Here is a 14547-nt window from a genome sequence, read left to right as displayed (position 1 = left end):
CAAAAGATAAATTAAATTCGACAAAATCATTTCTTATACTACAAAGAAGGAGACGAGTACGAATAAAAAAAATAATCGCAACCTGAGTAAAGGTTGCTAGAAAAAAATGATCCATTGAGAATAATATCATTCAAATAAAAATCGAAGACAGTAAAATTGAATATAATTACGTATCATCTTTATAACTATAAATATATGAACTCAAAATAATCCGTATACACAATTCATTTTTAAATATTAATTTAATCTAAAATTTGTAAATATAAATTTAGAATAATGATTTGGGGGCCGAGGGTGGGGCTCATATCATAAAGCGAATCTATGTGACATTTCCATGCTGGATTTTTTCAATTTTAAAAAATAAAATTAAATAGCTTTAATCTGTGATTTTTCGCCTGCCCTATATTGAATTAAATTGCTTCTCTCTCATTACTCTCTCTTCTTTCTATCTATGTGTAAACCCTAGTCGAACAGTTAATCTAACCATTATTTCTCTCTCATTATTCTCTCCCTCCTGTGTAAACCCTAGTCGAGCCGTGAGGTATTTTCTGTCTCGCCGTGGAAACACTCAACTCTTTCCATCAATCTCTTATTGCCGCCACTTGTTCTCCGTCTTGCCGTGGAAGACCCTCGCCTCCTAATATTTCCCCCGCCTCGCCTCCTCTTGTATTCTCGCCGTACGTATTCTCCAATATCAAATCACTTATTGTTATCTATTCTCTAAGATCATTGGATTCTCTTACCGATATCAACATCCCATCTACCGTCCCTCTAATTCCAACATTGTTCTATTTGATGGAACCATTGTTGTAACGATTCTAAATGCACGAAAGAGGAAGACCATCCCGAAGACACGAAAGAGTAAGACCAACGATGTTGACAACCAAGATTTTGGAAGGTAAGTTATCTTTTGCGTGTTATATTTCGTAATAACTAGTTATATTGAGCGTAAAATATAGTTATATAAAGTGTACTAAGTAGTTATATGAAGCGTAATTAGTAGTTATATGAAGCGTAATAAGTGGTTGTATTGAGTATAATATGTAGTTGTATGGAACATAATAGGTAGTTGTATGGAGCATAATAGGTAGATATATGGATCGTAATAAATAGTTATATAGAGCGTTCACCTTTGTCATTTTTTCAGTTTGAAGTTGTCAAAAAGAAGATTGCTGAAAACAACGATTCCAAACATCCGCACTTCTCCTCAGGGACTATGTAAACTCGTGAATGGACTGTCGGACCTCTAGAAGCAAGCTGTCAAGGACATCGGCTTCGGCTCTCTCCTTTCCTTACGTGTCTCCAAATATTTATGCTCAGTAAAGCTAAAAGAAACTTAATATAATGTTGAATTATACTCTATAGTTTATTGTTTGTGGTATCATAGTTAGATCATTTATTTGAGATCTATATAATGAGGCAATCATCTCAATATAACGAAGCAACAAGTACAATATAACGAGTCAATGATCTTAATATAACGATGCAACAAGTACAATATAACGAGTCAATTAGCTAAATATAATGAATACATCAATATAATTAGACAATGAGCTCTATATAACGAGTCAATGATCTCAATATAACGCTGAAATAAGCTCAATATAACTGTTATAACATAAACACATGATAACATAACTACAATAATGTGGTAAAAGAGAATTGAGTGGAGACTATTGTTTGTGATATAGTAGATGGGTCATTGAATTGTTGCGCATCTATTGGTTCATCTCGCATTTTTTTCTATAACAAAATTTAACAAGACAATTAGCTAAATATATTACATCAATATAACTAGGCAATGAACTCTATATAACGAGTAAATGATCTCAATATAACAAAGCAACTAACACAATATAACGAGTCAATGAGGTAAAACTAACCTTTGTTGAATGTTTAGACATGTTAATTACTTTTTCTACGGCAGATATTTTCAGTTTTGTTGGTAGCCTAATATATCTCGAGCCCTCACTCTAACCGGAGAGTGAATCACTTTCTCGGTTGGAGGAGTAGTTGCTGGTGTGGAACTTGTAGATGATCCATGCAGCTGAACAATAACAGATTTGAATTAAATTAGAAGATTGTGAACAATAATATAACCGTGTATTGAGCTTAATATATCTCTGTATTTAGATAAATATAAAGGTGTAATGAGCTCAATATAAATGTGTATATATTTGTGTATTGAGTTCAATATAAAGGTGTATTGAGTTCAATATAACCGTGCATTTAGATCAATATATATGTGTATTGAGCTAAATATAAACATGTATTTAGAACAATATATCTGTGTATTGAGCTCAATATATCCGTGTATTGAACTCAATATATTCGTGTATTGAGATCAATCTAAAGATGTATTAAGCTCAATATAACAATGTCAATATAAATTGTATTGATCTGAAGATAAAGTGAGGACAACGATTAAAGATAACAATGAAAAAATACAATATCAAAACATAGTAGTCATATGGAGTTATCTGAACAATGCCAATATAAAGCTGTACTGATCTGAAGATAAAGTGAGAATAACGATTAAAGATAACGATGAAAAAACACAGTATCAAAACATAGTAGTCATATGGAGTTACCCGACCACCGTCGATATGGTTCTCTGGAGCAGCCACCGTCGAAATATTTTTATATCGAGTTATATCCCGGCCGCCGTCGATAAGGTTCTCCGGAAAAACCGAATCTATTCTAGGGTTTACAAGAAATTGGTTGTCTGGAAAGGATAGAGAAAAGAGAAGATACGACATGGCAAGAGAGAAAAGAGAGAAAGTGATTCCGTACGCTTACATTTTTTTTAGATTTCATTTTTATATATTTTTTTTACAGCCTGGCATTCGCTATATGGTCGAAGGCCCAACATCGGCCTCCCTATCACTGCTCATAAATTTATTACATTTTTATAAGATCTTAAAATCAAAATAACTTGTAACATTTACAAATTCTAACTTATTTATTAATTGTGAGGACAAGTCTTATAAATTTAGTTGTGGCACATTTTCTTATCAAACAATTCATCATATCTCCATTTTTTCAAATCTGCATATTTATTGTAAGAGATAATGAGATAAACGGTTAAGATCTGTACATTTGTTGTCACAAGATAAATGATTCATTTATTAGTTTTTTCACCAAATAATTCAACATTATTTTAAAAATCTACCAATAGTCATTACATGAACATACCCCATCTTTAAAATGATGAAAACGATTAGAATCTCTAATCAAAATCTCTTTATCAACAACTTTAGATGAAACCTTCATAAAATTATGACAATCCACGCAAATCCCAATATTCTTATTAATCTTGATCATCATCTTTTCAAATCCAACCAACTTCATCAAACCAAACACCAAAGCCAATTTCTCACTATGATACAACAATTCCTCTTCCCTTTGTTCCTCGTCCAAGTCATAATAACAAATACCCGTTTCCGCCCTATAACCCGCATCCTTCAACTTCCGAACCAACCGCCTCGCATGCCCGCGGATCTCCACTCCTTCCGGGTGTCTTTCCCCGCCCGACCCAAATTCATGCACTTCATTCCCAACTTCAATCCAACTCAACCCCGGTTCCTTCCTAACACCGAGCCCATTCATCTCGTTTCTAATCTTACCCGCTAACCCGTAAACCCCAACCGAACTATACATATTCGACATAACCACGTACCCTAACGAATTACCCGGATCCAACTCCTTCAATTTCTCCATTGCCCGATTCGCCAACCCGATCTCCCCATACCTCCTACAAGCTCCGAGCATGGATTTCCATATAACCGAATCCGGTTTCATTGGCATCGTACTAATAAACTCATCCGCTTCCGCGATTCTCCCCGATCGTGCGAGGATATCCACTTTACACGCGAAATGATCGAGATGAGGAACAATTCCGAATTCCGAACTCATCCTATCAAATATCTTCTCCCCTTGTTCCACCATCCCGGCGTGGTTACAAGCCGAGAGAAGGGCGACGAACGTCGCCCCGTCGGGACAAATGTTCATCTCCCCGAATAACTCAATTGCTTCGTTCGCCCGTCCCTGTAACGCGTAAGCCTTTAGCATCGAGTTCCACGAAAACGTGTCGCGATGGTTCATCTCGTCGAAAACTCGCTTCGCGGAACGAACCGAGCCCGTCCTGGCGTAAGCATGGATCAACGCATTCATCGGAGTCACGTCAGATTCAAAACCGTATTTCATCATTTGAGAATGTATTGCGGAAGATTGTCGTTCGGTTACTAGGCCCGCACAAGCTTTTAATACAGCAGAGAATGCAAAGCAATCTGGAGGAATTAGCTCGGCCCGCATACGGTTGAAGATAAGTAGAGCTTTTCCTGGTTCTCTTTCGGAAAACGCAGATATCATGTTCGTCCACGACACGATATCGCGAACCCCGTTTGTAGTTTGGAATATCTTATAGAAATGGCTAGTTTCGCATCCGAGGTCGGAGAAAGCCTTGACCAACGCGGTTGCGATCTCAATTTTCGAGTCGAACGATGTTTTTATCGTCAGGCAATGCAACTGAAAACAGTATCGAAGGCTGTTGTGAATTTCGTCGACGGAGGAAAGACATAACGCGGAAACCACCCCAATGATCGTGGTGTGATCAAACTGAATTGAGTTGATTCGTAAACGAGAGAAAAGAGTAATGGCTTCGATCCAATGTCCTTGATTACGAAGACAAGTAATCATCGAATTCCACGATACAATGTTTCTGAATTGCATATCGGTGAAGATCAACCAAGCTTGTTCGAGTTCAGAACTGTTGGAATACATGATTATTAGAGCATTAGACACGAACGAGTTAGCTACGAAACGCGTTTTCAACGCATGCGCATGTACCTGTTTACCTTTCTCGACTCCACAACATGCGATCACGCTTGAGTAAGCGAATTCTGTCGGGCGATGATGTGTTAACATATTAGCAAAAAGGGAGAAACACTCAATGGATTTCCCTTGCTTAGCGTATCCTGAAATGAGAGAAGTCCAAGAAACGATGTTTCTCTCAGGCATTTTATCGAACAGTTGGTGTGCTTTCTCTAAGCTATTGCATTTTGCGTACAAGTTGATGAGATGATTGTCCATGTAGATGTTGGGAGGATGATTGGGGTAACGGAGAAGGACGCAGCGGTGGAGATCTTCGCCAAGATGAAGGAGATTCAATTGCGCACATGCTCGGAAGAGAACAGCGTAAGTGGCTGGCGATTGAGGGGAGTTGAGAGAATTGATAAGTTTGAAAGCTTCGTGAACGCGGCCGCTCGAGCAGAGACCTAGAACATTTGGATCAACGATACCCAATTCATCGGCGGCGACGCTGAACGCTCGCCGTAAAGGGAGCACGGTGCGACTGACTAATCGGAACATCACTTACAAACTCAGATTCTTCCTCCGATTACATATATTAGCCCCCATTGGGGATGATTTGAGTAAATTTCAAATATGCCATGGCTAAATAACAATTTAATCATCATTTATATAAAATTTAAATAATCATACAAAATATAAAAATTATACTTTATTTCACATACATTTTTTAATTTTGATTTATTTATTGTAGAATAGCAGTGAGTAAGGATTCAGCAGAGGAGAATGCGTTTATCAATACTCATTATTTTTAGAATTTTTTTTTCTTTCGTCGCCATATTAAAAAAAACAAATTAATAAAATTATATAAATCTATATTTTAATATATAAAATTTATATTAATATGAAAAATATATATGCAGATAATATTATATATTTAATTGTGTTTTAGGGCGAAATCGAGACGAAAACATATATACAATAAAAAAAAATTACAGAATAGATTTAAGTAGCAAGTGTTATACAACTTTTCACTTTAATTCAATTAAAATGTTCTTAACAATATAATTTAAATATTTTATCTCTTAGATAAGTTATATAAGTCTAACAGATTAATTATTCTATTTGAATTATTATATATAAATACTATTAATGTTTTTTTTTTTATCTAAATAACATAATTTTAATCTACAACAAGATTATTTGAAAATAACCTAGATCAAACAAACTATATTTAGATTGAAATAGATAAAAAAAAATCGTCTAATAAGATGTTTTCAAATGATTCTATATGGTATTCAAATTCTTCCATTGCTTACATTATACTATATACAATATTCCAACAAAAAAGTAAAAGCAAACATATTATTTAGTGCGAAATCTTACTTGAAAATCGACGAGTTCTCTTTATTTGGATCCATCTGATCGAACGTGCACAAAAGTTATACTGTTGTAGCCTCGAGTAATCCTTATCTTGTCATCGTTATATCTGTAACATATCAAGATAGTCATTTTAAATGGAATGGATCCAATTTAAACCATTTTTTTTCAAAAATTGAGAATTCTTACAGAAGCTCCAACTTAAACTTGCTCTCCATTTCCATAGGAAGACCGAAAGGTCCTGCTACAATGGCTGCATCGTCCATTATAACATCATATGTACCGGTTCCAGATTTGCTGTGGCACACATAATTGCATTAACTGAAATATGTACAAGATTCTTAAATTTGTAAACCTTGGTAGATTTGTTTGTATGAAGCTTACGCAAAAGTTCCGTCCATTGAGAATTTGAGCCCAGGAAATATGTCAACTAGAAACTTCAATCTTCCATTCGACCTCACAACCTTTGCAATATAAGTGACATAGTGTTGTTACAAACAATGAAATGGTTAACTATCATTGTTTTTTGGATGATAAGACATAATACCTGCATTCCCATAAGCCCGTTTGCAGCATTCTCTATCCAACTATCTGTTTCCATCTATTGCAAGAACACCAACAAAATGCTTCAGCAATTCCATCGAAAAGAGATCATTATAAATGGATTATTTCTGTATAGAACATGACATCCATTTTTACTAAGATACCTGTGAACTCCATATCATTTGCCATTCACCTTCAGTCATATCTGGCTCAACTTTAGCTTGGTTACCATACAAGGAGATAAACTCATCTATTGCCTGCCATGGAAGTGTTTTTAAAAGTTATCTAGAAAATGAAATTTGATTCTTAGAGAACCTTACTTCTCTAACCCTTGCTCCTATTGCAATAGCTGTAAGCAAATTCTGCCTTGGATCGGTTTTCTTTTGCAGCACAAATGTGGTTCCCTGCACTACAGCCACATGACTGCTAAGTTTTAACAACAATAAGGGCTCTGTTAGAAATTTTAACTCACCTTATTTCCTCTTGAGATACGAATGTTTCCAGATGGAGATAAATATGTCGTGTCCAACCAACCCTTTGCCTCATCTCCAAGAAGACGAAAAGGAACTGGATATGGAACTTTAAATGGAAGAAACTTAAATGAAAATGCAGCTCTATCAAATGTAAAGAGTATTCTCCTTCCATCCTTGATGGATGCTGCAGCCTGAAAGGAAGAATAGAAAAGAAGAATCCTGATAATGATTCTTCACACATCAAAATCTAGAAAGAAACTTTTCCTATGCATACCTCCACTTTAAGCTCACCAATTGCATCGGAAAATTTTACAATGTTAGATACTCGAGGATCGTTTGTTCTTAGGCTTATTTCTTGAAACACACTGAAGAAGTCTACTCCAACAAACGTTCTCTGGTTTAGAAAGAAACATGAACTATCTCCTCAAGAAGTCTGATCATTTAATATTCAGATATATATGACTTGTAGAAAGGAACCTGAATTGGGGATGCAGTTCCAGGCCTAGTTGTGAACATTAATTGCCAGCGACCCTCTATCGTACTTGAGCTCGTCTGCATATACAAAAGTTGGTCTAACATGATTTAATGAACAAACCAAATACGCAAATTACTGAAAAGCGGAACAGAACCACAAACCGGTTCTGGTATGCCTTCTATATCTTCTAATGCACTAACAGCAAGTTGAACATCCTGCAATGTTTTCCATAATGGTTTGGTGTTCAAAACAGATGATTACAAATTTCAAATAGCATAAACCCTAAAAATAGTGCTTATATAATTTCTAATGAAATAATTCATGTTAAGGAGTTAATAATTCTCACAATTATAAGTACGTCTATATAGTGAATAGTGATCCATGTCATGTGTGATTCATGTATAATTATATCATTCCTGTGTTTAGTCATATAATATGTTGTGCGAAACAAATCGAAAATCTGAACAATAAAAAGGCTTCTCATCTTCGAACAGATTTCATAGATTGAAGGATCTGAGTACTGAATGCTAACGATGAAGTAAGTACTTACTTGGAGCTGTTGAGGAGAAGCGGAACGGCCGCGTCCTTGAATGCCGATTAATGCTCCGATTAGCGAATTTTCTGGTGCACTAAAAGGAATTTCATCTTTGTCGTCCTTGAATAGTATCTTTCGGTCGTCAGCCAGAGAGCATAATGGCTTAAGTGGAATTGCTGACTTACTACGGAAAATTCTACTCCGAGATCCATGATCGGCAGGTAATGCCGACGGTAAGAGAATCGCCGTGCGAAGGCCATTCGCGCCGGCGACGGCGACGGCAGAAGCCATTTTGTGTGCTGAGTTTGACGGAGAGAGAAGATACTTTTGGTAGATGAACGGTTGGTTTGTGAGCTCTTAACTAACCTCTGAGTTTTTTTCCAATTAGATTCTGCCATTTGGACAATTGGATTGCTTATCCTACATGATGTGGCTCTTATGTTATGGTTTTGTAAAGTGATATACAAAATGAATATAAGATTAGGTTTTCTTTTATAAAAAAACACAAATTAAGTTAAGAAGTCTGTCTATACAACAAAATAAAAAAATATTAATTAATATATATCACTAAAGTGATTAGCTAAAATAATAAAATATTATTATTTTATTTTTATAAAATTTAAATAATTTTATTTTTTTATAATTTAATTAATTAAAATAATATATTAGAGTAACTCAACTTACAAATATTTCAATTCACACTCTAAATTTTTTATATTAAAGTGGAGATAACGTTTAACAATCTTCAATTCCAAAGTTGGATCTGAAATTTTATATTTTTATTTAGTTTAAAATTATATTTTTCTTATATTATTTGATTGAGGTGTTAATTTAGATGAAATAATATTTTTTAATAATATAAATATATAACAAATTTAATAAGATTAGTTAGTTTAACTTCACTTTAAGTATTTTCAAATACTAACAAAAAAAAAAAAAAAGACGTGAGTGTTTATCTGTTTGGTTTTTGTGTTATTTGAATTCTTCTGTTCATTTCTCTCAAACTAATTTGAAACCAAACTCGGAAATCAAATAGAACTTATTTGAATTCAAATTAATTTAAAATTTAATTTAAAAATTAAAAATAAAATTCGAATTTAGTTAGATAATTAGTTATACCAAATATTAAACACCTATAATTATAATTTGAAAAATAAATTAAAAGTTACATTAATAAAAAAAAAGGTTGGATGTCAAAATGATTTTTTTTCCCAAGATTGTAACTTAATTTCATTTGATTGAATACTATTTTTTTTATTTTAGAAAACTAGAAATTTAACACAAATATTATATTGATTTAACAAATTTATAAGAAAAATAAACATCACTGTACTAAAAAAGAATCACAGTTTACAAAATTATTATCTTGTTATTAGATTATAAACTAAACATGCATATTATGAAACTTATAATTTATTTTGATAAAAGAATTTAAATATTAAATTTAAACTAAATCAAAAGCTAAATATAAGTGTCTTAACAATAAATAATGTTAAAATAACTTTGATAAAAATATTTGCATAAATAAAAAAACTCAAACTCTTATTCTCACTAAAAGGAGCCATAAATAATGAGACCAGCTATAAGATTGTCTCAGCATGATTTCTTAAAAAAATAAAAATAAAATAAAATACTCAAATAGACAATCAACCTAATTACATGTTTAAAGTACATATCCACAAATGATAGCTAAGAAAGAATTGTTTAAAGTATCTGAGTTCCTTTCTAATTTCTCACTAAAAGTAACACAAAAATACGAGAATTGGTGTTCTAATCTACTCCAACTAATAAACTTAATCCATACATACATCACGTATGGAGAATTCACTAAGAATATTACAATTCTAAATAGTATCAATCGATTCCATTGTTGTTTTCGAAAATCGAAACAGACCTTCATTTGCTAGGTATTGTTTGTGTTTTTGTTACTCATGAGTCATAATGCTTTATCAAGAGGTGAGCATATATGAGTTCATTCCAAACATCAGGAACACCCGGTAAGCACCAATGGCTACAATCTTGGTTTATCATGGATAACCTAATTTCTTCTGCTGTTGTCGAAACATTACTCTTCCTGTAAATCGATGGATGTGCATCTTTACGATAATCAGTCATAGTCGAAATATTCAAATAAACAATAGGAGTCTTCATCTGTTCAATAACTTGCTCCAGAATTCTCATTTTTAATGGATATTCAGAAAGACTCGATTCATTCTTTATTGGTTCTGTTTCTTTATCGCATTTTCCACCTGAATCCCACTTTCCACCCCTGTATAGAAATATAATACATATATGGATAGTTAGGTCTTATTTGATGTGGGTTATATGAGAACTTTTTTAACAATATACTTATTAATTACATTATTCAAATCATCAACTAAAATAACTAATCTTTCATTATATATTTATACCCTTAATAACATTTTACCCAAATAACCAACATCAAACAAGATTATTTGAAAATAACTAACTTAGTTATTCAAATACCCAACGATCAAACAAGGCCTATCGCACACTTTAGGAAATTTCTATTTTTGACAACAAACATAAAATGATCTTTATATCCCAAATTAATAACCTACATCAAACAAGATTATTTGGAAATACTTGGCTATATATCCACACTTTAGGAAACTTCTATTTTTGACAACAAACATGAAATGAACTTTGTACCCCATAATATCATTTTATCCAAATAAACTTAAAGGAAACAACAACTTGGTTATTCATTATACCCTATATCAAACAAAGCATTAACTATCGCACACTTTAGGAAACTTCTATTTTTTACAACAAACCTGAAATGAGCCGGGGAATATCCCCTAAAGAAAACCGTACTCTTGGTGGGATCTACATTGGTGTCGACCCAATTCGTCCATGTCTTCATTGCTTTAGCAAATGCGGTTCTTATATTCAACTTGTTATAGACAATGCTGCCTTCTTGAAAATAACCTTTCCTGCAAACAAATAATTTATTTTTAAAAAACATTTCATATACAAGAAAATCCACAACTTGCACCACAAGAAACAAAAAAACATTCATATACCCTCTTGATGTTCTCCGACGAGTCCACCAATGACCCGTATTGAAAACCAGAATATCTGCACCTCTATAGCTATCGGATGATCTTTCTAATATGTCGAGACGAAGTGTTAGCTTCTTGGAACCGTCTATTCCTTTTGATTCCCATTCTTGAACCAAAAATGTAGATTTAAAAAACTCAACGGAGCAGTTGTAATCCTATGTCAAAACAATCCAAATATCAAATGCCTTGAAAAAAGAAACCGAAATTATCAAAATGGGGAAACAAAAAACATACGGCAAACACGAAAGAGTACCAACCCTCCGATCGGAATTCGTTTCTACCAGAAGCTTCAAACACTTTGCTTTTATCCTCCACAGAATTTCTTAAGATACAAACCATTGATTCCCACATATTCCTGTTTAGAGAATCACCAACATACACCAATCTCTTTCCCTTTAATAACTTCAACATCTTCTTACCATTCAACCTGCAAAATATTATCAATCTGTTCATCATCTCTCCCATAATTCTTCAATAACGAACCCCGTTTGGCTAAACCGTGTTCCAAGTTCCAACCATTATATTGTTAATTGCAAATATAGATTGATCAACGATAAATGGAGTGATATTAGTTTGAACAAATATATCATTTTTTTAGACCAAAGTTTTTTTTATCCGGAGGAGGCTAATACAATATCCCACTTCAGTTCGAAACTTCAACCTCTTAGCAATCGAGACAATTACTTGAGTTATGTATGTATCATGTTTTACACCTCATTTATCCAATTACATTTGTTAAGTAATCACAAACACTATTGTAAACAATAGAGAATAGGGCAAACGATTCAAGTAACACTGGGTTACATTGTCACTATTCATAAGAGTACTCAAATTCTCTTTTTTTCTTAGCATAACATTCAACGGCCAAGAACTACCACTTCAACAAGGTGTTCGTAGTGAGAATCAAAACTCAAACATCATCATCAACGAACAAGTTACAAAGAAAAATAAATAATTAACCTTTTAAAAGAGCCATACCCAACATCATCAAAACTCATTTATACTAATAACTCATATGAACAAAGAGTGAGGTAAGAGATGGAATGGAAGTTGTGAAGAAGAAATTGTCATTAAGGGTGTGGCAGATGCTCATGAAAGAGGATATTTGCTCATTTTTTGACCCATGACAAAGCTAATGAAAACACATGTAAACTCAAATTTGTATTTACAAGTCTTTTTTATTCAAAACATAACAGTGACATCCAAAGATCTTGATATTATCCTAGTCACGGTCATGTCCATGCATAATAAATGGCCAAAACCTAGAACTTGAATGATCTAAGCTATTTGTAGTTATGTTTTTCTCTCGACTATCCCATTTTGTTTTATGAATAATCCCTTTGAACCTGAACAGTTTCCGACACTCTAGGCTTGTGAATTCAGTATCATTATGATTAAAAGCTCGATAAAACAATAGATTAGTAAGTATGAGAATCACCCACAATGGCTAGCAGCTATATTCTAGAACCTTCATCCACTTATAGTATCATCCATTAACTCTTACCGTCAATCAATAAACACATGATACTAGGATTAAACAAATCTTTAGTTCAGATTATTGGCCATAAATAATTCCCAAACATAGCATTTATAATTAAGTCTTAAAATACAAATGAACAGATTTAGAACATATATAAAACAGGGAAGAGACAAAATGGAATTTATTACTACCTTGGAATGTTGCAGCCGTTGGGCTGCCACCTGAGTTTCTCATACCCATTATCTCTTCTACCATTAAGATAACAGTTGAATTGTTCATCAATGTATGGACAACTTCCAGCTGGATAAAGTGGGTATAAATCATCATCATCATCTCTAACCCAATTCCCGTTATACATATTGCATTTCTTCATCAGATCCAACCGAATTTCTCCATTTTTTCCATTCTCTTTCTCGTCTGCAATTGGGTTGTTGAATATCTCGTTACTAAAAGCAGAGGGAGCCCCCATCTTCATGGAATATAATTTCTCGTTGTTGAGGGAAAATGGAAGGGTTGGGTGGTGAGATTCTTCGGTGGCGATTGGGGATTGAAGAGAAGAGAGTTTATGAGATCTGGGTTTGAGTAGAAGGGGAGAGTGGTAGGTGTTGAAGACGAATAAGAGAATGCATAGAACAATGGCGAAGCAGAGGCCGAACCCATAAGCGAAAACAATAGAGCTCCGGATCCTTAAAGAAGAAGAAAAGGTGGGAGAGAAGAGCTTATTGGTTAGTTCTATTATGGGGTTAATGCCTCTTAGTGATGAAAAGTGTTTTTCGGTTGTCGGCGATGGCGCCGGTGGCCGTGATCTTCCCGGCGATAGTAATGGCGGTGGTTTTGTCATTGAAGAAGAAGAGAGAAGGAGAGAGGACGTGGATGAATGTCACTTGTCAGAATCTGAGCCAGGAGGAATATAGGTATTATTATTATTATTATTATTATTATTATTATTATTATTATTATTATTATTATTATTATTATTATTAACAATTTGAGATACTTTATTTTAGTAAATATATAAATTAATAACAAATCGACATAGTTATGCAAGTCTTATTTAAATCATTTTCAAATAATTCATAACATGTAATTCATTTGACAATAATGATTCTTACATATTAAAATTCAGAAGTATAGTTATGAGTATGGATTTTAATTTTAATCTAACATGCAAATATCTTGTTACTCTGATTTGATCAGTAATGGATCCAGCGAGATGGTATTTGTGTATTCCGGCCCGATTTTACTATAAACCATTGTAATAATATTGTTAATATATTTATAAAAGTTTAAATTAATTTTTATAATAATATAAATTTTAAATATATTAACAATGTATATATTATTTAAAAAATTGTTTATATAATAGTAATTATTTTTAAGAGAAGGTGTTAAATCGATATCCCGCATGAATTCTCTAAAATTGAACGAGACGAGAATAATAAAAATAAATTTCTGAAATAAAATAGATAGAATGATAAACACATTTTCTGTTTCGGTTTACTATATTATCATTTTTAATTGTGGATCATTATTAGTATCTTATATTTAAATAATAATAAAATAAAAATAAAAATTGTACACTTCAATAAATATTTTTTAGGTAACACATGAAGCTTACTTAGAAAACAAAATTAATATATTTTACTAACAATTATTTTATCATTAATTAGCCATAGATTTGCGTAAGACTTACATGCGTAGCGTAACTGCTATATATCTCTCCAATTAATTTAATGATTATATTGAATTATATTTCAAACTATTAT

The 14547-nt window shown here is 33.1% G+C and overlaps 3 protein-coding genes across 3 annotated transcripts; all 3 read right to left on the bottom strand.

The window, feature by feature from the left end:
• Positions 1 to 3108: 3108 nt before the first annotated feature.
• LOC124931453 (pentatricopeptide repeat-containing protein At1g71420) lies at positions 3109 to 5417 on the bottom strand. The gene has a single exon (XM_047471918.1). The coding sequence runs from the start codon at positions 5368 to 5370 to the stop codon at positions 3169 to 3171; it is 2202 nt and encodes a 733-aa protein (XP_047327874.1). The 5' UTR covers positions 5371 to 5417; the 3' UTR covers positions 3109 to 3168.
• A 637-nt stretch (positions 5418 to 6054) lies between these two features.
• On the bottom strand, positions 6055 to 8557 carry LOC124930763 (probable plastid-lipid-associated protein 12, chloroplastic). The gene is made up of 11 exons (XM_047471116.1): positions 8231 to 8557; positions 7842 to 7895; positions 7683 to 7757; positions 7480 to 7599; positions 7205 to 7396; positions 7053 to 7136; positions 6897 to 6989; positions 6737 to 6790; positions 6574 to 6653; positions 6379 to 6486; positions 6055 to 6298 (listed from the first exon to the last, which is right to left on the bottom strand). Exons 1-11 carry the CDS (start codon positions 8504 to 8506, stop codon positions 6217 to 6219), a joined length of 1218 nt encoding a protein of 405 aa, XP_047327072.1. The 5' UTR covers positions 8507 to 8557; the 3' UTR covers positions 6055 to 6216.
• A 1437-nt stretch (positions 8558 to 9994) lies between these two features.
• Positions 9995 to 13670, bottom strand: LOC124930656 (protein trichome birefringence-like 1). The gene is made up of 5 exons (XM_047470988.1): positions 12973 to 13670; positions 11536 to 11728; positions 11263 to 11456; positions 11014 to 11172; positions 9995 to 10484 (listed from the first exon to the last, which is right to left on the bottom strand). Exons 1-5 carry the CDS (start codon positions 13620 to 13622, stop codon positions 10145 to 10147), a joined length of 1536 nt encoding a protein of 511 aa, XP_047326944.1. The 5' UTR covers positions 13623 to 13670; the 3' UTR covers positions 9995 to 10144.
• Positions 13671 to 14547: the final 877 nt, after the last annotated feature.

Source organism: Impatiens glandulifera, chromosome 3, assembly GCF_907164915.1.
Source record: "Impatiens glandulifera chromosome 3, dImpGla2.1, whole genome shotgun sequence".
NCBI classification, from domain to species: domain Eukaryota; kingdom Viridiplantae; phylum Streptophyta; class Magnoliopsida; order Ericales; family Balsaminaceae; genus Impatiens; species Impatiens glandulifera.
Note: the sequence above shows the minus strand (reverse complement) of the source record. Positions and strands in the feature narration are given on the sequence as shown.

Coding starts and splice junctions, on each gene's coding strand:
- LOC124931453 (XM_047471918.1), bottom strand. CDS start 5,370: ATGTTCCGATTAGTCAGTCGCACCGTGCTCCCTTTACGGCGAGCGTTC.
- LOC124930763 (XM_047471116.1), bottom strand. CDS start 8,506: ATGGCTTCTGCCGTCGCCGTCGCCGGCGCGAATGGCCTTCGCACGGCG. Junction 7,896..8,230: donor CTTCTCCTCAACAGCTCCAA/GTAAGTACTTAC, acceptor AAAACATTGCAG/GATGTTCAACTTGCTGTTAG. Junction 6,990..7,052: donor TAGGAGCAAGGGTTAGAGAA/GTAAGGTTCTCT, acceptor CTTCCATGGCAG/GCAATAGATGAGTTTATCTC.
- LOC124930656 (XM_047470988.1), bottom strand. CDS start 13,622: ATGACAAAACCACCGCCATTACTATCGCCGGGAAGATCACGGCCACCG. Junction 11,457..11,535: donor GGTACTCTTTCGTGTTTGCC/GTATGTTTTTTG, acceptor GTTTTGACATAG/GATTACAACTGCTCCGTTGA. Junction 11,173..11,262: donor CGTCGGAGAACATCAAGAGG/GTATATGAATGT, acceptor ATTTGTTTGCAG/GAAAGGTTATTTTCAAGAAG.